This window comes from Cololabis saira, chromosome 15 (genome assembly GCF_033807715.1).
Source record: "Cololabis saira isolate AMF1-May2022 chromosome 15, fColSai1.1, whole genome shotgun sequence".
NCBI lineage: Eukaryota > Metazoa > Chordata > Actinopteri > Beloniformes > Belonidae > Cololabis > Cololabis saira.
This window is the reverse complement of record NC_084601.1, coordinates 19,578,640-19,603,799: the sequence shown is the minus strand read 5'-3', so window position 1 is coordinate 19,603,799 and position 25,160 is coordinate 19,578,640. Positions and strand designations below refer to the sequence as shown.

The following is a 25,160-nucleotide window of genomic DNA, read 5'->3' as shown; positions in this document are numbered from 1 at the left end:
CTCTTTTCGATATTCCTAATTTTTAATAATTTATTGGGCTTCCTTCTAATTTCTTACCTATTTTTGAGATTTTATTATACTATGCTCTTTAATTACTAACAATATTGATATGCGAGCGTTTAAAAAATTCCGCTAGGATCCTTACAATTTGAAACGCTTTTTTTATACATTTTTTGTATGAGTTCATTTGGATAGATACATGAAAAAGTCAGCAGGATGGGGATTTACAGCATCAACACTTGAAAAAAAACATTTATGCCAATTTGACAACCCCATATTTGTTATTTTTGAAGACTAAAGTTGATGCAAGAGTCATTGTCTTTATATAGAGCTAATTTGTGAGTGTGATCCACTCAATGATGAATCCAGCACTTATGAAGCTTTTCTGTGTTCACATAGCTGTTTTTCCAGATTACACAAAAAGGATATTGTCTGATGTAGTTTGAACGATCCTTCAGTTTCCTTTCTGCATAGCATTATATCTTTGCATGGTGCATCATATTCTCCCCTCTTTTGTAAAGCAGAAAGTTATGAAAACTTAAGGCAACCCAAAATCTCGTCTTCAACTAAAGCAGACAACCCTCTGACACTAATTTCTGTTTCTCTTTTATGTTTTGTTTCCTGGTTGTATCGTTTGCTGTTTGCCATGCTGTAGCATTACCTTGATTTATGTCCTGTCTTTGCTTTGTCTCAGTTTCCATACCTCTCCATCTGAGAAGCCCCGCTCTTTCCCCTCTGTCTCCTCCCTCAGCCTCGATCTTCAATTCTGTTTTTTTCCCCTACTTTTCTACTTTCTAAAGCTTGTTCTTTTAGAAGTGAAATTCACATGAACCCTGCAGCTTTTTTTTAAAAAAAGACTTAGCTTTCTTCTTTTTAAACCCATACTCTTAAACATTCCTGAATTTCTTTAGTGGAGCTTTTTTTTCCCCTCACCGTCTTCTTTTTTCTTTTTAAAGTTTCAGTCTTTTTTTTTTTTTACTTTTACCCTGTTTGTTAAACACACCACTGGGATGGATTGCCTAGCAGATTATTTACGCACAGTACTGTTGATCAAAGACGCACAGAGCTGAATCAAGGTTTCTTTCTTTTGATTTGATTTGTTTTGTCCCTCATAATGTCAGTGCAGATCAGGAAGCTGTATTACCTGATTTGTCTAAGCTTCATAATGCCTTGAACCCATTTAAAATACACACAACTGCAAATTTCTTCTGCATGATTTAAGTCATAGGTTGGGATTAAATTGGTTTCTGAGAGACATTTGAAGGAAACAGAGCCGTCCGCGGAGTAAAAACAAGAAGAAGGATATTTGGTTCCCTGTGAGCCAAGCAGGCTGCTTCTCTGAATAATAATGTAAATATGACCCACATGGAGCTGAACGTCCACTCCCCTCGTCCCCATCATCCCCGACCCTTCACCAGCCCCTCCGTTATCCACCCTTCCCACTCGTCCTCATTCTCCTTTTACCCTCTGTGCGTTAACCTCATTACCCATGCGAGTAATTGGCATGTCTTAATGCTGGCGAGGCCAGAGGGCACAGAGCCTCACCCAGAAAACCTAACTGGGGAAAGTCTTGAAGCTCAGGACAGCAAGGGTGAGAGTCTCCTGAAATATATATATTTATATATATGCATACATACATACATGTACTTCTTTCTTTCTTGCTGTTAGCATCCTTTATTTAATTGTTTTTAAAAGCTGTCCCTCACCAAACCTGAAAGCACACACTTCCATTTAGGTATGCTCTTCAACTTTCTTTCTCTCATTTTTTTTTAAAAGAAATATTTTTTCTCATTCTTTATTCCATTCAGCCTTTTTCACCTTTTTCTTCCAATTTGATACAAGTTTCCTTTTGTATTTGCTTTAACTGTTAAACCCTTCAATGCTGAGGCATCACCAGTGGAGATGCTCCTTTGAGAAGGCTCTTTAGATTTCAGCATTAAACAAACATCTCGACTAAGTGATTGCTTGCACTTCTAACTAAAATAACGCATTTCCATGAAAATAAAACTAATGATGAAATCAGACACTGAAAAAGCTGCTGTTGAAATTGGCCTCATCGAAAGTACCACCTGACCTAAAGTATTTATGATAGATGAGGCTTTTCATTTGCCATCACAGCTTGTGTCAATGTAGTGTAAGATAGCAGGATAGATTGAGCTGAACTCAGAGCTTGTGTATTGTCATCGTCTCATACTTGATCTTCCTTCATCCTCCAAATTCTCCACTTTTGCCCAGACGTCTTCTCGTTTGTCAGTGCGTCCGTCCAGTTCAGAGACGCCCAGCGCCGCTGAGCTGGTCAGCGCCATTGAGGAGTTGGTCAAAAGCAAGATGGTAGGATACACCGACTAACTTAAAGCTTATTGAGCTTTATTTTGTTGATTTGTTTCTCAATGATGAGTTTGTTTCAGTGAAATATTGAATGTTTAAAGATTTTAAATGTTGAATCACATGTACGTGACACCGTGTTCAAAGAAAGAAACATCAACCAAGCTGGTATATGAATTAAGATCAGAACAGGATCCAAGTAGTCAATAAAGGTCTAAATCACAAGTTACGTTGATCAACTGAACGACCATTCGATCTTTGCTGGCATCAATCTGCCCTGATATGAGTTTGATTCAATTCAGGAGCTAATCAATCAACATGAGATGAGGTCACATGTTGATAGAACACGATCACTTCATATCAAATGGCAACAAGTAAAATATTATTTCACAATTTTAAAAGGCCACTTGGTAACATTTATTGATTGGGATTACATGTGTCTAATCTATATTTCCATTGTGTATCAATACTATTGGATCATTTATCATTAAATTCATTATCAATTCATTAAGTAATAGAAAAGAGAGAAACATCATTACTAGTGATGCACCGAAATGAAAATTTGTGGCCGAAACCGAAAATAATAATAAACACTTGGCCGAATACCGAACAATACCGGACATGGTTCTTCGCAGTTTTTCATTTATTTTGCCAATTTTTTCACCATTGCATAAATCAAATAAATTTGATTTAGGTATGCTTTTCAAAGAAAAAAATCTTGTACAAAATTACAAGGTAGAAAATATTTATTGAACATAAAAAACTGAACATTTTTTAATTTCCCAGCATTATGTTGTTTTGGTTCCACCTCCTGGTGAATGTTAGGTAAAATTCTTATGGGGTTAGCTTTTGGTTGGCCAACGATTTATGTTTGTGGTGCGCAACCGGTACAGGAGCGGCCAGTCTATTTCCTTATATTACAACGCCGTTATTAATTGTTGGTTTTTTTCCCACTTATTCCACCGAACACCGAAAGTGTTTTTTTGCCATTTTTGGCCGAACAATTTCGGTTACCGAACAATCGGTGCATCACTAATCATTACATGTAGATGAAGTTTATTTTGATGTAATTGATAATTGGGTTAATTTTCCCCTGACTAGGCTCTGGAGGACAGGCCCAGCTCTCTGTCGGTAGATCAGGGCGACAGCAGCTCTCCCTCCTTCAACCCCTCCGATAACTCCCTCATGTCCTCCTCTTCCCCCATCGAAGAGATGGACGAGCGGCGGGCTAGCATCCTCAAGAAAAGACAGTACGTCCTCTGCCGGCGGACACTCGAGCTCCGTGAATGTGTGGCGAGCTCCGGCTCTAAGTTCACCTCCACATGTGACTCTCTTCTGTGTTTCAGCTTTATTTTGCTGGAGTTGGCGGAGACGGAGCGAGAGTACGTCAGAGATCTCAGCCTGGTGGTGGAGGTGAGTCCGTGCTTCTTCAGCAACGTAACTGTTGCTTAATTTTTGTGTTGGTTTTAAATGAAGAAGCAGAACTTTTTTAATTGAGTTTTTGCATCTCCGTCATAAGGGCTACATGAGCAGGATGAAGGAAGAGGGACTCCCGGATGACATGAAGGGGAAGGACAAGATTGTGTTTGGCAACATTCAACAAATCTATGACTGGCACAAAGAGTAAGTGGCACATGGATGCTGAAAATGTAGACTTTCCTTCATCAGAGCCACCAGCACCATTATTTATGTCAATCTTGTGTTTTTGTCTTTCTAAGTTACTTCCTCAGGGAGTTGGAAAAATGTTTGGAGGACCCTGACAGACTGGGGCCCCTCTTTCTCAAACAGGTTTGTCCATTCTGAGTGTTGTACTTTTTTTATTTGTACCTACCGTTGCTCATGTGCTGAAGTCCCTCTGATGCGTGATGTGTCTGCGCAGGAACGGAGGCTCAACATGTACGTAGTGTACTGTCAGAACAAGCCCAAATCAGAGCACATTGTCTCTGAGTACATTGACACCTACTTTGAGGTATGTGGTTTTTACTTTAAAGATTTCGCACATTTGACAAATATGAGACACCGAAATCTGCTGCCATCAGTCTTTGAAGACACGCTGTTGATGTTGTAGGACCTGAAGCAGCGGCTGGGGCACAGGACGCCCATCACAGACCTGCTCATCAAGCCCGTCCAGCGGATCATGAAGTACCAGCTGCTGCTCAAGGTCAGTATCTGTGCAGCAGAGGGCGCCAGAGCTGTAGCTGCTGCCGTCTACCGGTGCAAAAAACAGCATGTACGAACAAACATCAAAACCCATTGTGTATCAGTGAAGGGAGTTAATCTGTGGAACAACTGCAAAGATGAAATGAAATCATGCAAATCACTAAGTAAGTTTAAACAAATCTTTAAAATCAATACTCTTTATGGATACAAAACGGAAATGGACACATGAACTGACAGCCAAAGTGCCTTGCTCAGCTGAACCACTTTTTCTTTTCTTTTATGCTTTTCTTTTAGAAGTTCTGTGAAATGAAGAAATTGTAAAAACAGAACATTAGAAGGGGTAGGACTAGAAAAGTTTTTTGAAACTTCATCCTACACCCTTTTAAACAGGAAATATTTGTCTACATATAGATTTGTCTCTTTAATTTGCTTTGTTTTGCTTATGTTTTTTTTTTTTTCGGTATATACATTTTATGTATTCTGATTATTTTTTGTTTTAACCTGTTTGAATAAATAATTAAATGAAAAAAAAAAATGCATTCAATCTTTCTCTGGGTTGTCTTTTTCTGCATTATTTAGGATTTCCATAAACACTCTAAAAAGGCAGGGCTCGAGTCCGTAGACTTAGAGGTAAGACAGAAAATTTAAGATTCTCTTAAACCCTTGAAAAAAAATCTGCACGTTATTCAGCCTTTTATTCCAACCTTTTTGTGTCTGACTCTTACAGAAAGCAGTGGAAATCATGTGCATCGTGCCAAAAAGGTGTAATGACATGATGAACGTTGGCCGGCTTCAGGGATTTGATGTAGGAACTTTGCTCGTTCAGAAATACTACAGCATAAGACCAAAGCCACAGCCTTTATCTCACCTCGGCTCGTCTCTCTCCAGGGGAAGATAGTGGCTCAGGGCCGCCTGTTGCTTCAGGACACATTCATGGTGTCGGACCCGGAGGGGGATGTTCTGGGCCGGATGAAGGAGAGGAGAGTGTTCCTGTTCGAGCAGCTCGTCATCTTCAGTGAGCCCCTGGACAAGAAGAAAGGCTTCTCTCTGCCGGGCTTCCTCTACAAGAACAGCATCAAGGTGATTTAGGGGTTCACTTTTTACTTGAAACATATCTAGTTTAACAAAACTGGAAACAAATAGTCCCATTCATTCATTCATCCAGCCATTCATTCATTCATTCATTCATTCATTCATCCATCCATCCATCCACCCACCTGCCCATCCATCCATCCGTCCGTCCGTCCATTCATGCATTCTTTCATTAATTCATCCATCCAGCTATTCATTCATTCATTAATTCATTCATTCATTCATGCATTCATTCTTTCATTAATTCATCCATCCATTCATCCAGCCAGCCAGCCATTCATTCATTCATTCATTCATGCATTCTTTCATTAATTCATCCATACATTCATTCATCCATCCAGCCATTCAGTCATTCATTCTTTCATTAATTCATCCATCCATCCATCCATTTATCCACCCACCCATGCATTCATCCATCCATCCATCCATCCATCCATCCATCCATCCATCCATTCATTCATTCATTCTTTCATTAATTCATTCATCCATCCATCCATTTATCCACCCACCCATGCATTCATCCATCCATCCATTCATCCATCCAGCCATTCATTCATTCATTCATTCATTCATTCTTTCATTAATTCATCCATCCATCATCCATTCATTCTTTCATTAATTCATCCATCCATCCATCCATTTATCCATCCACCTGCCCGTCCATCCATCCATCCAATCATCCAATCATCCATCCATCCATCCATCCATCCATCCATCCATCCATCCATCCATCCATCCATCCATCCATCCATCCATCCATCCATCCATCCATCCATCCATCCATCCATCCATCCATCCATCCATCCATCCAATCATCCATCCATCCAATCATCCATCCATCCAATCATCCATCCATCCACCAGAGAAATAAAGTGTCAGAATGACGAGGCTCGTGCCGTCGTCTGCCACCTATGTATCACCAGACTTGTGTGTCCCCTCCTGGCGGTGGTCGGCCCACAGGAGGGTGAACCCACATTGTTTGTTCAGGCTAACTAACTGGGCCCTAAAGGCCTGGCTCCAGGGATAACTCTATGATTTAACTCTCCCATACAAGTCCATTTGGAATAATATTTGTCTGGCCTGTCCTCGAGGATAATTTTGCTTCAGGACACATCTGCCAGGATCATTGGAAACACAACTCCTCCATTACAATAAAATGGCAAGTCCAGGAGGAGGCAAATCAGGCTTTTCCACTGAAGTGGCACAAGCGCCGCTTCAGAGCCAGGAAAACTGGTGCTATGCTGGCTCCAAAAACTCTTCAGGATTTTCACAACCAACTAAAATGTTGTGACTATCAAGTCATGTCTGGGTCGTCTTAATGACGCAGGGCTCGGCCCCAGAAGACAGGGATTAGGGATCACTTCTATATAGGATACAGAATTATAGAAAAAACATGCAACGTAGCAAAAACTGTTCACGAAAGACTGTAAATATTTAGATGTTGCTTTTGAGGGAATAACAAGGTGAACATTGTTTAAGTTTGGTTCTGAGTACACTAAGACACTTTGGAAGATATGTGATGTGATTCTGTGTATGTAGAAAAGCACGCCAGCTCTTGAAACCTTTCAAAGCTGAACCATCATGAACACCAGCGTCTGCTTCAGTTTGGTCCAAAACGGGTAAAAGCTGAACCTAAATGTCGTGAGACTCATCTCTTCTTTCCTTTGTCCTTCAGATAAGCTGTTTGGGTCTGGAGGAGAACGTGGAGGGCGATGCCTGCAAGTTCATTCTCACTTCTCGGCTCACCACCGGCAGCGTGGAGTCTTTTGTGCTTCACTCCTCCCACCCAGGAGTGCGGGAGGTTTGGACCCTTCAGATCAGCCAGATACTTGAAAGCCAAAGAAACTTCCTCAACGGTATGTTTTCAGACACACGTATGGGCTCAAATTAAAGCCATAAATATTTTGTATCTGTAAATAAACTTTGTACTTGCAAAAAATATTTGTACTTGTAGAAATATTTTGTGCGTGTGCAAAAAATATTTGTACTTGTAGAAATATTTTGTGCATCTGTAAAACATTTTTGTAGCTGTGGAATTAATTTGTCTGTGAGCAACATTGTATATACAAAGCTACAAACTTTTTTTACAAAAGCTACAAACTTTTTTTACAAAAGCTACAAACTTTTTTTACAAAAGCTACAAACTTTTTTTACAACTACGAATTATGCTGAATTATGGCACTGTTTTGACGTGCCAATAATAAGAGCCAATCAGCGATCTATTTCTACAAGTAGAAATATGTTTTGCAAGTACAAATATTTTAAGTAAAGTAAAAGTAAAAAGTTTATTTACAGATACAAAATATTTATGGCTTTAATTTGAGCCCATACTCACGCGGGGCTGCAGTGTTTCACAGAGGAGCCGTCGTCACACGTGGATGTTCTGTATCTGATCACAGCTCTGACCTCGCCCATGGAGTATCCGAGGAACCACGTGGGGGCGAGCGGCGCTCCCTGTGCCCCCGGCGTGGGACCTCCAGGTGGAGGCGCTGGGGGTCCGAGTGCACCCCCTGGAACCGGAGGCTCCCAGAGCAGCTCCAACCCCTCGGGACCCCAGGGCGGCTCCCGCCGGCCTTCCCGGATCCCACAGCCCTCGCGCCTGCCCCAGCCCCTACGCCACCACCCCGGGGCCGACGCAGACGGCCCCAACAAGATGTCAGGTATTGTTGGTCTGTATTTGTGAAATGAGTTTTGTGAACGATGTGACTGAGGTGTGAGTTCTGCTCGGGTTGTGATCATGGTTCATCCCCTCGTCCTGTTGCTCCTCCCCTGCTTCCTCCAGGGGGTAGTCCGCAGGGCAAGCGCCCAGCCCAGACCCCTGAGGACCCGCCACAGAACCCCACTCCCACCAGCACCGTAGCCCCCATCCCACGCGCCCCAGTCGCGTCTCTGCCCTCCACACCGACCTCCAAAGCCCGGCCCGGAGCCGTGTGCTTATCCGCCGCCTCGCCCCTGATCGCTCCCGCCGCAGGCAAGGACGCCCTTCCCCCTCCGCCTCCTAGCCCGGGCCAAAAGTCCGGGTCTGGGTTCTGGAGCTCCATCCCGGGCTCCCCGGCCAGCCGGCCTGGCTCGTTCACCTTCCAGGGAGAGGCGGGAGACGCCGCGGTCCGTCAGAACTCAAACCAGATCCACTCCGGCTCCGGGAGTCACAGACACTCGACGCACAGCAAGGAGGCCGACCGCATGAGTACGTGCTCCTCGGCCAGCGAGCAGTCCATCCACTCCACCCAGAGTAACGGGGTAAGATCTGCCACCTGCTGCCCCGAGCTGAACCGACTAACACAGAGGCAGAGGGGGGGGGCCTCCTCCGTCCTGTCTGCCTCTTGTCTGCTGTCCTGCTGCAGCCAGCGCTACTAATCTGCTCCCTACTACGCATCTCTGACAACCTTCCCCGCTCTTCAGCATCATCCTCTTTAGCTTTCAACCATTTCTGAAGACAAGCTCTTGCAAAGGGTTCAACTTTCAATGTTTTCAATCTCAGTCTTCCTAAAGGACCTTCTTCACCTCTTCTTCAGTGAATGTTCTTTTAGGCTTTTTTTCCAGATTTTTGTCCTCTAACAAAGCTTATACTAACCCCTGATTTCCTCTTCGCCGTCCGTCACCGCCTTCTGTCTTCATGGAGTGTAACAGAAATGTCCTTTTCCCACAACTAACCTCTGACGTTTGTGGTTCGGCCACAAACGTAATCAGCAGAGATCCTCTCATTCAGCCTAACGCCCCTCCTCTCGTCTTTGCCTGGAGCTGCAGAGCAAAGACGACTGAATGACAAATCTTCATGTTATTCCAGCCTTTCTTCATCCAGTTACTGTTTTGGTTTTTCTTTTTCTCCAAGAAGAAAATAACAAATTCCTGCTTCGTTTCTCTTCTTTTCTCTTGGCTAAAATCTTTTTACAAGCCTCATTTTAAACTGTCTCCAACGTTCACCCTACATGTCCATAAGATGTTTGGGTTTTTGGATCCACCCACAATCACATAAAGCTTTTTCTAAGCATTGTTAAAAGTGACACAAAGTGAGCACACATTAAATGTTTGGGATTAATTACTCTTGGAAGTGGCACTTCTAAGTTCTTGCCTACTTTTCTCCTCACTTTATTACTTTCTGTGCCACTCTCGTAATTATCTGGAGATTTCTAATAAAAAGTCAAGATTTAAAAATAACTGTTGAAGCCAGTGAGTTTTAAAATTGATGTCCAACGTTTGCTCTTGCTCTCCCGTCCTTGTCTGACAGAGTGAAAGCAGCAGCAGCAGTAGTGTGTCCACCATGTTGGTGACCCAGGACTACATGGCTGTGAAGGAGGACGAGATCAGCGTCAGTCAGGGAGAGGTGGTCCAGATTTTGGCGAGCAACCAGCAAAACATGTTCCTAGTGTTCAGGGCGGCGACTGAGCAAGGCCCCGCCGCCGAGGGCTGGATCCCAGGATTCGTGCTGGGACACACCTCAGCCATCGTCCCCGACTGCCCCGAGACACCCACCAAGTAAGACACCCGCCGTCCCCGTAGGGAGAATCCAGCCGTCTTCTTGTAGCCGTTGTTGCAATACAGTTACTGGAACTTCTTATACAACATGTTCAAATAGATTTGAAGTGTAAAATAAGCCTTAACTCCAGCTTGAATTACAGAACTACAGTTCTCAGGAAAAGAAGAACAAAAGAAAATGCTGCATGTCCAGCTGGACGTAACACCTGTGCAACTTTACAGAAATTCTGTTGCCAACAGGGTCTGATACCCCCTTTGTTCCTGTTGTACAGACCGAACCACAATGGAAATGGGTTTTATGCGAGGATTCATGCTGGATTTCAATTCAATCTTATTTATATAGCGTCTAGTGGGCAATCCAGGGGCCGGATTCACCAATATGTTCTTAAGAACGATCTTAAGAAATGTCTTAAGATCTAAAATTAAGAAGTTCATAAGAAAGTTCTTAAGCGCAATTCCTCAATATTTTTTTTTAAGAACCGTCTTAAGAACTAATTTCTTACAAATTTTGTATTTTTCCTACTTAAGAACTTCTTAAAATATGTCATTGCATTGCACGCCCCAACAAACAACATATACAGGTAGTTTGGGTCTTAACCGTCAGTCACTCACTAAACATGGAGAAGGAGAAAAAGAGATGCAGGAACTTTTCAAGGTTATGGTGGATGAGATTAATGTGAGAAAAAGGTGATATTAGAATCTTACCTTTTCACAGAAGAAATTTTAAGATAGGTCAAGGTTGTCTTAAAGTTAAGAAAAAGTCAAGAACAAATTTGAGAAATTTTATTTCAAGAATACCATTTATTCTTAATTTTTTCTTAAGAAGAAAGTTGAGAAAATACTTAAGAACTTTTTTGGAGAATATGACTTCTTCTCTTTTTTCTTCTTAAGACTGAACTGAAAAAAAATGACACTTAAGAAGAATGTTTTGTGAATCCGGCCACTGGTCCTCTAGGGCCGGTGTCCTACAGGTTTTAGATGTTTCCCTGCTTCGTTGCAGTAGATCCCTGCACGGGACTGTTTTTTTCATCCCGCATCCTGCATTTATGACCATTACCGCCCGCACCCGCAACGTGTGTGTTCCACTCCCGCCCGCTCCCGCAGTGTTTACATCCGCTCCCGCAAAACACGCCTGTTGCGCATGCATCAATTATGTGATTGTGGTTATAGCAACGAGAGAAGGTTGTGAGTGGCTCAAATAACACCAAAAAAATAAACAATGTTAATGAATGAAACGAATTACTGTAATTTAACAAATGAATCGCTTGGCCGATACATTGCTGTAGAGGAAGAGAATGCTGCTGACCGACTGCGGTCCCAATCCCGGTGTGTCTCTCTCTTCCAACATGCGCCCACAGACACTAAATGCAGTTTCTCCAAATATCTGACTGGCCTTGCTTTGTCTTTGTTTTGTAAAGACCTTGTTTGAGGTTCTTTTCCACGTCATTGATTTCCATCTGGTCGCTAAACTACATCCCGATCCCGCAGTGGGTTTTTTTGTTCGCCCGCTCCCGCCCGCAGCAAAATTCAAACTGCCCGCTCCCGCGAAATTTGCGTTGGGTTCCGCGGGACCCAATCCCAATGCAGCCCTCTACATTGCACCATGATTCAAGTGTCATTAACAGAATTGTGCAGACCTTGATGACAAATTGATGATTAATTAGAATCAGGTGTGTTAAAGCAGGAAAACATCTAAATCATGCAGGACACTGACCCTCGAGGACAAGGATTGCCCACCCCTGGTAATACAACAAAAGTTGTCTCTATGCACATTCCAGAGACCAGAACATGTCCACAGGCAAAGATGGCTATGGCAGAATACCTTGGATTAGCTCATTTTTAGAGAGGGACTTGGGTGCAGACTGTTTGTGGAGGAGTGGAGCTCCATGGACCTCCACTCTGACAACTCAACCCAACCTGCAGTGTTGCTGCAGCTCCTCGACCTCACTACAGGCTACAACAGCCAGTCAGTCTTCATTGTTAAGATGCCCAACTTTAGAGCAGAAATAAACATACTTACATATTTCCAAAACAACTTCAAAGATAATACCTGACAATAAATAAATAATGTAACAAATGGAGGTAAATAGTTTTTGTAAATAATACATCTTATATTGTCATTTCTCATTCAGTCTTCCTCAAGTGCTGGCGGGCAAATATTTATTTAAAGTGAGGAGCTGGGGGGGTCTGCATGACTGATAATGACATTCTCTGAACACGCCCCCCTTGCTGTGATTGGAAGAATTGCAACAGGAGCGGTGGAAACTTGCTAACTGCATTGCCAGCTGCAGGTGGTGCCAAAGGAGTAGATTTGTTTGTCAAATTGCCTGGTTTATGTGAAATTATCAGGAAGTGTGCCAATCGTGTGTCTGAATTTGAGACTAATAGGTAAGTTCTACTGGTGCCTACTCGGCTCGGCAGGCTGCAGGCTGCAGGCCACCAGAGAGTAACGTGTCACCCGCCACATTTAAAACCAGGCAAGAGTAACTGCAATATTTACTTTAAAACTAAACTTTGGTACAGCGACATATGGCAAGTAAACGTACTCCGTGTTGCAACAGGACTATGCCGTCACAGCTGCCAAAGGTAAAATGCAGGAATTTAAGAGATTAAAAACATAATTTACAAAGAGAGACAGCAGCCAATCAGCTCAGAAATGTGTTATTGTCTGAGTTACCACACACAGAAGATACCACATGCATCTCTGCAGCTAACATCCTTATGGACACTTGCATTTCTGTCTTTCTCAGTAGAAAGTCTTCCTGGCATACATCCCTGCGCATTCGTAAAAAGTCTGAAAAAAAGGAGAAGGAGACCAAGCTGGAGAACGGTTACAGAAAGTCCAGAGATGGGATGACTAATAAAGTTTCTGTAAAGGTGAGTTTCAGTTCCCCTCAAGAACCTGTCCCGATCCTCTCAAGTCTCCTTTTCCATCTGACATTTCTTTTTAATTTTCCAGCTTCTAAATCCCAACTACATCTACGATGGTAAGTTTTAACTTTGTGCAATATGTGCGCATTAAAACTGGGACAAAAGTAAACCAGTGTTGTTAATTTCCATGTTCCCCCGTCAGCTCCCCCAGAGTTCCTCGTACCTCTGAGCGACGTGACGTGTGACAACGGAGAGAGCGTCACCCTCAGGTGTAAGGTCTGCGGTCGACCCAGCACCACGGTCACCTGGAAAGGCCCCGACCAGAGCAACCTCACCAATAACGGACACTTCAGCATCGCCCACAGGTACGACCGCAGCTGTTCAGCTCAAGCCGTGCTGCTGTGCAGCAGCACTGCAACTGAATTCATGGATTTAGTGGAATACAAAATAGCATTGATAATGTACAAAATGTTCAACAGATTGTTACCTAGTAAAATTGTAAGCATGTTTAAAATAAGGGTAAGTAGATATGAGCTTCGAGGGAAACATATGATTGAAAAACCAAAGTCTAAGACTAAAATTAAAGATCAATGTATTACTGTAAGGGGTGTAAATATATGGAATGCACTTGATGAAAAATTGAAGATGTGCCAGGCGATTCATGCATTCAAACGTTTGTTTAAGTTTAATGTGTTTGAACAATATGAGGGATCCAGTAGATGATACCATTACGGAATTATGTTCGGGATTGTGTAAACAATATGATTTTTTTGTATGATGTTTTGTATGTTGCGATCTGAATAAGTTGATCATGTGAGAAGCGAGGCGTAAATAAGCAATAGCTTCAGCCTATTCCTTTTCGGTTAGGTCTCTTTATTATGTGAACTAATGCTTTCTGTTGGTGTCTAAATTCTGAATGACCTGGCCGAAATAAATATATTTTCATTCATTTCATTCATTCAAACCCAGTAGATCCGTTCATTTTACACTGCACTCTATAAATCAGAGGGATTCTGACTTGATGTTTTAACCTGCATGTGCGTTTCAGTGACACGGGTGAAGCCACGTTGCGGATAATCGGCACGGCCTCTGAGGACGATGGCGTTTACACTTGTATCGCCACCAATGAGCTGGGCAGCGTAGCTTCGTCAGCGAGCCTCAGAGTGCTGGGTAAGATGCAGACAGATCGTACTAAACCCCATCTGTCATGTGACAAAGCTGGTGTTGAGTGTGTTTTTTGTTTCAGCGATTACTTCTGACGGGGTCCGAGTGAGCTGGAAGGACAACTTTGAGTCTCACTACGCTGAGGTGGTTGAACTGGGAAGGTAACGGATCTGCTGCTGCTTTGGGGGATATGGGTTGTGTGGGGGGGGTGAACACTGTACGCTACCATTTTATTTGAGTACAGCAGGGGGCGCTGTCTAGTTTTAGATAGGGCACAACTTTTTTCTCGCATGTCAGAAGGTTTGGTGTCCAAGCATCTTTCCCTGAAGACACTTTCTTCGTAACACCGTGATCCTGATTTCTCCTGATAGCAGTGACAAAGTAGTGATCAGTTTAGGGTTTTCCTTTCAAAGTGCAACTTGGAAAAACTTACGTATCTTAAAATGCAGAAATGTGACAAAAAGGAGTTGTGTTTTTTTTTCAAAATAAGTAATGCTGTGTGTTTTGCAATAACATTTGATCCATTAAAGCATCACTGTTTAAGTGATTTAAAACAAAATAGCTCTAAAGTAGTTCAGTAGCAAGAGGGAGAGCAGGTAATCTTGGACAAAGTTGAACATAACAAATATGGATGCACTCAGGAAATTTGGTGCTAAAGACATCAAAGATGTGACACAACCGAGTCCAGCTTTGTAATTACGAGCCTAAAAGACACCAGAGACCTGGAACAGACGAGGATTAGGGGAAATACTGACTGTCTGAAAGAAAAACTGAACCTGAGTGGTGGAGACACCAATGATGGCTAACCTGGTGAAGAAAAGGTTGATCATATTCAAATTCCAAAATACTTTATTGATTGGTGTGTGTGTGTGTGTGTGTGTGTGTGTGTGTGTGTGTGTGTGTGTGTGTGTGTGTGTGTGTGTGTGTGTGTGTGTGTGTGTGTGTGTGTGTGTGTGTGTGTGTGTGTGTGTGTGTGTGTGTAAATACATACAGTATGTATGTGTGACACAATGCAATTTTTTTTTTAATTTTTTTTTATGCTTTGGGCATTAAGAAATTAAATATTATATTGTAGAGAACAAAATCTTGTATATTGACGTATGTGTGCGCAAGGTCTTAGGAAGTTTAAATTAAACTGTAAAAGATTTTCGAGCTGCATCTCCCACTGCTACTGCAAAAACAGCCCTTCTATTAATCTGGTCTTTTTTACTTTCTTAGAAATGATTTTTTTGGCAGTGTACCGGTCTCCTCCGGGCAGCCTGGTGAAAGCGAAGAACATCTGTGTCTTATGCGCTTCACGTCCCGTCTCTTGTTTACTATTCACACTGGACTAAAATGACCTCAGGACCTGCAGTAGTTCTGCATTTACACCCGAGGTCTGCATTTAGTTCAGTAACAAAGCATCTTATCATATCAGCACATTTCTCACAAGTGACAAAATCTTAAGAATTGCGTATTGGCCTATGTGTTTAAGTTGCCATGGTAACAGTAAAAAGTTAATGGTACATGTAGCCGGAGTTTTCGTTGAAGCGCGAGAGGTTTTGAGCTTGATCAAAGATAATGACTGTAAGACAGTTGTCTCACTGTCGTCCTCCTGCTGATCTGGACTTCCTGTGTCATTCGTGTCTTTGTGAAGCTTAGTGTTGATTCTTTTATTCATGTTTATCAGCTACAAATATCAGATCATTACACTGTATGGGGTGGATACAGGCTGAAGTCATAATATCACTATGCAGCACAGCTAGCATATTTACATCGGGGGAACAAACCACCAAACAACATATCTGCATTTGGTGGGGATTAAAATGATCTTGTGGTCTGTGTGTTTGCTGAGATAGGGTTGGTAGTTTGTGGTGAAAGTTTCACTTTACAAACACAGACGCCCTCTGTGATTACAGTAACCCCAGCGGTTCACCATTCACGTCTCGCTGCTTCACGGATTTGCATTGCGCATCGTGTTCTGCATTCTGATTGGTTAGTCTCCCCGCTTCACTTCCTGTATCAATAACGTTGGTCGCTTAGCAACAATGCTGAGAACGGCCAATGAGCTTCAGCAGCAGCTCAAGAACGGGAGCCTTTGATGAATCGTTCATTACTGTTCTCAGATATAATCCATGGTGGCATGTCGGTTTAGAAGAATCTTTTTGCCCAGAAGAAAAAAGAGCGACAACAAATACCCATAACTATGTTCTTCTCTCGAAAAAACACACAAAAGACGCTACGGAGCGAGTCAGGATGCAGCAGCATCAGAAGAGCAGTGAAATACGCGCCAGTCACAATTTGTCCTGCTGTACTTATTGTATTTTTTTTCATAATCATTTTTCATTTCCTCCCATTCAAATCCAATTACTCGGGTCGCAGTGGGGCAGGGCTGATCTCCGCAATTTGAAGCCTTGTATAATAATTGTAAATAAAATAAAGGTTACTACTTCACGGATTTCACTTACTATGGGTTCCACATGGGCGGTTAGTAACAAAAGCGTCAGGGAAGTTCTGTCTCCGTCACCTGGGCTCAAACAGGAAAAAAGACGAATGCTGGTTTCTGCCCTAAAAGGCTTGATTAATGATTAGTGATATAATCTTCGTCATATATATGTTTTCCAAACATTTCCAGTAAATATTCTGTTTATACTTTGAAAATAATACAACTAGCAAGTAGCACTTACATATAGCCCTACAGTTGAGTGTCCAGCATATGAAAGGGATTTCAGGCTGCATTTGCAAATAAGAATTTGTTCTTAAATTGCCTGCCTGGGTAAATAAAGGTTAAATACAAATAAAAATTTGAATATTCAGATTATCAAAGTGATGAAACGGTCTCAGAGTGGGTCCTGTTTCTCCTCTTTAGGGGTCGTTTCTCTGTGGTGAAGCGCTGCGACCACCAGGGCACCAAGCGCACGGTGGCGGTGAAACACGTCAACAAGAAGCTGATGAGAAGAGACCAGGTGACTCAGGAACTCAACCTGCTCTGGAGACTTCAACACCCGCACATAGTGGGCCTGATCGACACGTACGAGACCCCCAGCAGCTACGCCCTCGTCCTGGAGATGTGAGTGCACAAACACAAAACACTCACATCAACCCAACAACCCCCCGGTTCCAGTGTCTGATGCTTGCGTGGCGTTGCAGGGCCGACCAGGGCCGTCTCCTGGACTACATCGTCAGCTGGGGGAATCTGACCGAAGAGAAAGTGGCCTGCTACCTGAGGAACGTTTTAGAAGCTTTACATTACCTCCACAACTGCAGAATAGTACATCTGGACATAAAGGTAGGCATTGGTGGATCTGCTCGTATCAATGTCCCAATGACAGCTAACGATAACGTTAGTTTAGTTGGACCCCATCAGTCCAGCACAGGGATGAAGACATCCACAGAACCAGCTTTACACAGTATTTATACAGCTGTTTTGTGTTACGTCAACCTCCTACACTGCATTATAAATCTCAATCGATAAATGCTAAGAACTCAGAATCGTTAACGTTTCATAATGATTCATAACAACCAGACCAGGGTCTTGATAGCTCCAAGTAGCCGTTTGGGTTTTTCCATCATTACTGCTGTTTTAACACAAAAACTGCTGCCCTGAAAATTCAAAGAAATGCTCAAATTAATGGAAAAGGTGATGATGTCTGTAGATGCTGTATATTCTTACATAAAATAATTGGAATTTCAAAAATAAACAGGTAAATGTAGCCATCAAGGGTGTGAATGTTAAGATTTGACGAGACTTTTTTCAGTAAAGGATTCAGTTCCAGAATAAAATGGAGAGTGAGAGATCTGGTAGAAACTTCCAGAAATAATGATAATTGCATTTGAGTGTTTGTAACCTGGCAACAGCTGGGCGGATGTCCCTGCAGCATCAGCAGGGAGCGGGACGTGAGTGACAGGTGTCTGTGGTCAGCGCTGGCTGGAACTCTTTACATGCAGTTTATTCTTTTAAAACAGTTTTGAGTTCAGCTCTCTCTTTTTGATCAGAGGTGCTTCTGGAAGTTAGACAAGATTTCAGGTTAATTCTCCATTGATTTGATTTTTCCTCGGCGGGAGACTTCATGCATCTTTACAGTCTGAGGCTTTTACCAGCGTTTGTAGCAGATGGTTCACAAATCACTAAAAGTCGGAAGAGATTTTATTAAAACTGTGTAAAAGAGGATGTTTGGATGGAAAATATGTAGAGGAACCAGCGAGGACAGGAACTATAGACACCCCCAGGTGTTTCACTCGAAAACAGCTGGACACTCCACTTTTCATACAATAAATAAATAAAATCAAATGCAAAAACTGTATTCCAACAGAAGCTAACACTTTATAACTTTGACTGAAGTTCATTACAAGCTGTCGACGGTTTCTTTGTCAAATATATTTTATTGAAGAAAATGTTTGAGCTGTAGGATATGTACATTTTCTTTTAAGAAGAACAAAAAGAAAACAGAAAATATAACATCACAACACATGATACACAGGTACATAAGAGAAAATCTCCCATCACATCCACCCTCCCTCCCACCTATTCTGCTCAGTACATAGTGTGTAACAATACAGGTAGCAATGGAGAATAATCATTTTGATAAGACAGAGTGGAAAATACTAGTGGACAACTAACTACAAAGAGTGTCCACTATGGGGTATTTGTCAGGTAGTGGACGCGGGGCAGCCAGAACTTGTCAAATTGCAACTCTTGTTTTATTCAAACAAAATCGTATTTTTTCAAGGTTGTTCAAGGATGTTTGTCATTTCTGAGAGCCACAGCTTAGATTTAGGAACTTCCCTTTTCTTCCAGAAAGTCGATATTAATTTTTTGTCTGTAATCAGACCGTAGTTTTTATCTATCTTTGGTCAGAGAATAAGGCTGTGTGGAGCTGAGTTGCCTCATCTATGTTGCATTTATCACATTGTGGGGAAATATTTGGAAAGAGCTTATGGAGCTTCGATTTGGTGTAATGGAATCTGTGCAGAACCCGAAACTGAATGAGGCAATGCCTAGAGTTAATGTAGCACGTATTAATCACCTCAAGGCTCTCTCCCAGGTCTCGTCAGGGATCTGCATCCCAAACTCATTTTCCCATGTAGCTTTAATTGCTGACATAGAGGGGGGTCGACAGTTGGTAGTGAATCATAAAAATGTGACACTTTTCTGTCAGAACCCGTGTTTTGGAGGAGGCATCTAGGAGCAAGGCCAGGGCACTTATACATGCGTACATAGTCTCTGATTTGCTCCAAGGGATTTGATATTTTCCTCGTAGCTGGGTGAATGATGCAAAGGTTCCACTCAGATAGAGGTCACCGATTGTGCGAGTACCCAAATCTCTCCGTTGTGAGAATACGTTATCAAGTTGGGATGGCGGGAATGAAGGATTCCCAGTAATTGGGAAAAGAGGGGTGTCGACGGTTTCTGATCACATCAGTGTCACGAGGTTCATCTGCACTCAGTAGTGGAATTACACAACATCAATATGTTACAAAACGTGTGTTAACTCAGTTTTTTCCACACTATTGTTCCAGCCTGAGAACCTGCTGGTCGTCCACAACTCCAGCGGTCAGCCGACCGTCAAACTCACGGACTTCGGCGACGCCGTCCAGCTCAACAGCGCCCACTACGTCCATCCTCTGCTGGGCAGCCCCGAGTTCGCGTCCCCAGAGTTGGTCCTGGGGGACCCCGTCTTCTTGACCTCCGACCTGTGGAGCCTGGGCGTGGTCACCTACGTGCTGCTGAGCGGCGCCTCCCCCTTCCTGGACGAGAGCGCGGAGGAGACGTGCCTCAACATCTGCCGGCTGGACTTCAGCTTCCCCAAGGATTACTTCCAGGGTGTGAGCCAGGAGGCCCGGGACCTGGTGTGCCTGCTGCTGAGGACGGACCCGGGCCGGAGACCCCCGGCCGGGCTCTGTCTGCAGGAGCCGTGGCTGCAGGCGGGCCCGGGGGACGGGCGGGCCAGGGCAGAGTGCTGCCTGGACACGTCCCGCCTCATCTCCTTCATAGACCGGAGGAAACACCAGACGGACGCCCGGCCCATCGGAGGAGTCCGGGGCTTCATTCAGGCCCGCCTTCAGTCTCAAGTTTGAACACATCTTTCTCTCTCTGCTGCCTCAACGACCTCACCACCACAGAGGGGGGGGGGCACAGGTCCTCCGGAGTCTCTAGTGTAGATTTAAAAAGAAAAAGTGAATGCTGATCTTGTCCTCTTTCACAGAACCAGTGAACACCGGTAGTCCTGCCAGCGGCTCCAATGAACTGCTGAGGTCCAAACAAATTGAATCCCTTGAACAGTCGTCCCCGATCACGAGATGAATGGATGCCCTTATCTACTGCTGCTGCTGGTCTTAACTCGAAAAAGATTTTTTAATTCAGTGGGGGAAAAGAATAGATAAATCAAGTAACTTATTTTATTTTATTTGATCAGAGGAGCCGGTTGGTGGAGCTCTGACGCCACTGCACAGGTGCCGAGCTTTCAGGAGAGAGTGATGTCAGCCAAGCTAGTGATGACGCCGAGAGCCAGCGGGCAAAACGTGCTGCGGCTTTTTGCTCTTTTACACTAAAGCTGTTACTCTGATGCTTTGGAGAAGCAGCCCTTTCTTATAGAAACAATGTAAAGAAAAAGTATTGTCTCTTTGTTTAAGTTAAAAACAAAACAAACAAAAAAACTAAACTGTATGATGATGTCTTCAGTTGAAGGTTGCTGAGCTTCTTTGGACTCTGTAGACAAAGGAAACAGCGACCGAGCTTTTTGATGGCTGCGCTTACATAACGTTCATAATCTTAAGTTACCACGGTCGCCACGTCGAGTACCGATGCTGCGCTGTCCAGTCCCCGAAGGAACTACAGGCATCCATCGATTCGCTTTCTCCAGAACAAAACAGATGTGACATGTTTAAGCCTTACCTTGTACATAGACTTATGCCTTCTTTCTCCTCACGTTCACTGCCGACTCCTGCTTTTGGACAGCGGGACACGGGACAGTTGGAGCTTTAGCGGCAGCGGCGACTGCCAATCAGATGAGCGTGAATGTGGAGGCCGAGGAAGGCGACTTACTGTAAATGCACTCATTGTATGTTATGTTTGATTATCATGTGCAATGTTGCGGCTTTAACATTTTATGCAACTATTTATGAAGACATCTGTTGTATCTGTAATAAATCTAGAGAAAAAGCATGTACTCGGTACTGCAAGCACTGCTGGTAGTTTGTGTTTATTTGATCGCTGAGTGTTACGACTGCCAGGCCACGTTAGGGTATCAATCTCCGATCGCAACGGTTTGATCAAAAATAATTTAACAGTTTTTGTACTGTATGCCTCTGTAGTATTGGTACACCAAAGTCGCTCTAGCTTTATAGTACTTAAAAAGGTATAATTGTGATTGTTTCACTTGGGTAGGGTAATTGATGATTGGGGGAAATGATTGTTTACAAATATTGGATCAGGAGGAACTCTTTGTCTCCATAAGACCTTTAGAAAAAGGCAGGAGATTGAAGGATTTTGTGATTCACCGAGGGGATCAAGAGTTGAGTTATTTACTAGACGATGTTTGGATTTTATGTTCAGATACTAGTTGCCAAAATATCTTCTCCATAATTTCCTCTCATTAAAGTGAAATAATCCTGAAAATAGTCAAATTTAATTTGCAAGATAGCTATTGTAAAAACGAGAAATTCAGTTGGGATGTGAAATGTTTTTTAACAAAAACGGGCGCCCCGTTAGTTTTTTATTTATTCAAAGTTGTGCACACAGGCCATTAAAAACAAGTAACTTGGACTGATTACCTCAGTTTAGGTTTGTTTTGTTTTTTTCCTTCCCATCATTTTGTCTTTTTGTTGTATTTGTTTCCTGTTTTATTGTTTGATAAATTACATGTTTACTACTTTTTTTCTTTTTTTTTTAATCTTTGCATGTATATTTTTGTACAGATCATACATATATTATCTCTTGTAAATATTCTCATTTTGTCATCAGTCATTTGCAAATTAAATATAATGAACACACATGCCCCGCCTGATTTCCTTTTATCTTACGTTCTTTCATTTGGGCGGACGGTGTCTTTAAGCTGCAGTTCCACTTCTGGCCACACGGGGGCGCATTGATCTGCTAACGGCGATTTTATAAGGCTCTCGTATTTTATTTTATTTAAACTGGAAGAAAATGAACTTTTTTTCTAAAATTACAACGGGGTTTGATTGGATAGTAATTTTAGTATTGATATAGACAAGACAACAGTAACATCTCTGATGCAAAACAGTTTATCCCCTTATTAGTATCTTGTGATCTTTAACAGCATTCAAAAAGTCACACCTATTTATTTAATTTTTTCTCAAGAAATTCCGGTCTCTATTACAGATGTTGCCATGTCCAACCACTACTGTGTATTTTCTGAAGTAATCTGTTCATCTGTCAAAACAAATACCCAAGTTCATTCTTTCATTTGGGCGGACGGTGCATTCACGCAGCAGTTCCACTTCTGGCCACACGGGGGCGCACATATCTGCTAACGGCGATTTTATCAGGTTCTAGTATTTTATTTAATTATATTAAACCGGGAGAAAATGAACTTTTTTATAAAATGACAACGAGGTTTGATTGGATAATAATTTTAGCATGTATATGGAAAACGGTAACATCTCTGATGCAAAACAGTTTATCACCTTATTAGTATCTTGTGATCTTTAAAGGAGCCGTCTGTAAGAAATGTCCAAAACTGGTACTGCAGTCACTTTCAAAATATTGTTGAGCGGCGTGTACCCTCCCCCTCCTCCCCCTGACCAGAGGTTGCCAGGTAGGCTGCAGAATGCAGCAGGAACGTAGGCTGCCATGGCTGCCATAATTAGAGCAGAGCTGGCAACCCGGATGCCGAAACAATACTGACTTGGTGATTGGGAGATAGGTGGAGGGTGGAGCTTCAGAAACAATACTGACTTGGTGATTGGGAGATAGGTGGAGGGTGGAGCTTCAGGCCAAAACAAAAAATGACAACATAAACATCAGTTGAGGGCTGCAACTCCTCTTTTTAAACTGGAATATCCTGGCTTGAGTGCTATTGTCAGTGACATAAGTATTTGAAATGAACATGATTTTTAAATGTCTGTTGACATATCGGGGTCATGTTATGATTCGTTTTATTATTCCTCTTACATACAGCTCCTTTAACACCATTCAAAAAGTCAGTTATTTGTTCAATTTTTTCCAAAGAAATCCAGGTCTCTGTTACAGATGTCGCCATGTCCAACCACTACTGTGTATTTTCAGCAGTAATCTTTTTCTCTGTCAAAACAAATACCAAAATCATGTTATGAATTAGTTTGCAGAGGGCATGGCTCAGATAAAAGATCACATGTAGGACACCAAAACCATTCTGATCAACACACGTCAGACAAACACCAGCTCTCCATGACCAAGCGTAACAAAGTTGTCACGGCCCAACAAAAGTTTTCAATATTAGTGAGTTTGGATTCCCGCATTGGCCCCTGTACACTGATACAAATATTCTGCTTGATCTACTTAAAAAGAATAAGTCAACTTTTTGCACGAGATTATTATGTAGATCAAGAAAGACTAGTCTTTGTATAAACTACTTAATTTTTTGAATGTAAATAACACATTTTGCAAGTACAAAATTAAGTTCACTTTACTTGCCAAAATTAAGTTGACTTTACTTGCAAATGAATTTTGTACATATTAAAAATTAAGTAATTTATACAAAGACTAATCTTGATCTACATAAAAATCTCATGCAAAAAAGTTGCCTTCATTTTTTTTAAAGTAGATCAAGCAAGATATTTTTTACTGTGGTGTTCTACTTAAACAAATAAAGCATGTTTCATCTAAACGTTGGTCAATCTGCTCAATAGATTAAAATTGTTAAAGGAAAGGTAAATACAACAAGATCATTGCTTGTTTGTGTGTAATTGAAAAGATTGCCTGGGATTACATAAATACTGCTTATTAAGGAAAAAATGCACAATGTCTTGTTTTTTGAACAAATGCAGATTAAGTTCAAAACTAGATGTATTCATGTAAAGCAACAAACTTCATTTTAAATTTGTTAATATCACAGATTTAAATATGTTATATTTTTACTTGCGCTTAGATTTATTTTTTTCAGTGTAGTTTCTCTATACTCAAATGTTAAATAATTTCACAGTAATTCTTACTTTTAACTTGCAAGATCCAAAAGAGCCCTTTACCTCTTCACTTGAACCCATCCCCACCAGACTTGTCAAATCAGTTTTTCCATTGTTTTATAAACCACCTCGCACATATCTCTGCACAAGTGTACTGCATCAGTGACTTTACTGAACAAAAAAAGCTCCATCCATCCGCGATCAACGACGATAGATCAATATCTTTCTTGCAACCATACTCATGACGTGTACCAGTCTGGGTTCAGATCCAATCAGCACAGAAACTCTACTGAAAGTTATTTACAAGCTCCTCAGTTTTCTATTAGATCTCAGTGCTGCTTTCGATGCTGTTGGTTGTAATATTTCAATTCAAAGACTTAAAGACTCAGTTGGCTTAGTAGGTCAGGTTCTTTCATTATTTCTAAAGGATAGAAGGTTTAATGTTTTCATTGGCAGATTTAAGTCATCAGAAAGAAAAGAAAGTATCTGGGGTTCCACAAGGATCAACTCTTGGTCCACTGCACTTAACACTTGTTTGTGCGCTCTAGTTTTGTAAAAGCATAATATTTCCCACCACTTATACGATCACAAACTGATTATATTAACTGCTGGATGTCCACAACCTTTATAGAGTTAAACAGAGACCAGAAAGAAATACTTGTTGGTCCAAACCTTTCTGTCTCTGAAACACAGTCCCAAATATTGAAATTATTCTGCACACAAACCTCAGTTTTAATAACCACGTCATTAACGTCACTAAGAGTGCTTTCTACCACTGAAAGGATATATCCAAGTTTCATATTGCAAACTGAATGTGAAAAAACTGGTCATATCAAGTACATTAAAGGACTATAGCTCTCTATTCTCAGGAACAATCAGTAGGCCAAGATTCATGCAGAAGCTAGAGTTCTAACACAAACATGTACATTTGAACATAGCCTACTCAAATCACTCCACTGGCTTCCAGC

At 42.0% G+C, this 25,160-nt stretch overlaps 1 protein-coding gene across 1 annotated transcript in view; it reads left to right on the top strand.

The window, feature by feature from the left end:
- The window catches only part of LOC133460480 (triple functional domain protein-like), a 95,298-nt gene extending 73,239 nt beyond the window's left edge, over positions 1-22,059 (top strand). The window contains 22 exon segments of the mRNA XM_061741050.1: positions 2,236-2,331; positions 3,427-3,575; positions 3,672-3,738; positions 3,845-3,948; positions 4,044-4,113; positions 4,205-4,294; positions 4,394-4,486; positions 5,065-5,115; positions 5,213-5,290; positions 5,374-5,565; positions 7,253-7,433; positions 7,977-8,237; positions 8,360-8,817; positions 9,806-10,053; positions 12,807-12,992; positions 12,994-13,040; positions 13,127-13,289; positions 13,973-14,094; positions 14,171-14,249; positions 16,937-17,137; positions 17,218-17,356; positions 19,588-22,059. Coding sequence (XP_061597034.1) covers positions 2,236-2,331; positions 3,427-3,575; positions 3,672-3,738; positions 3,845-3,948; positions 4,044-4,113; positions 4,205-4,294; positions 4,394-4,486; positions 5,065-5,115; positions 5,213-5,290; positions 5,374-5,565; positions 7,253-7,433; positions 7,977-8,237; positions 8,360-8,817; positions 9,806-10,053; positions 12,807-12,992; positions 12,994-13,040; positions 13,127-13,289; positions 13,973-14,094; positions 14,171-14,249; positions 16,937-17,137; positions 17,218-17,356; positions 19,588-20,145 — 3,633 coding nt within the window. The 3' untranslated portion in view covers positions 20,146-22,059.
- The last annotated feature ends 3,101 nt before the right edge of the window (positions 22,060-25,160 follow it).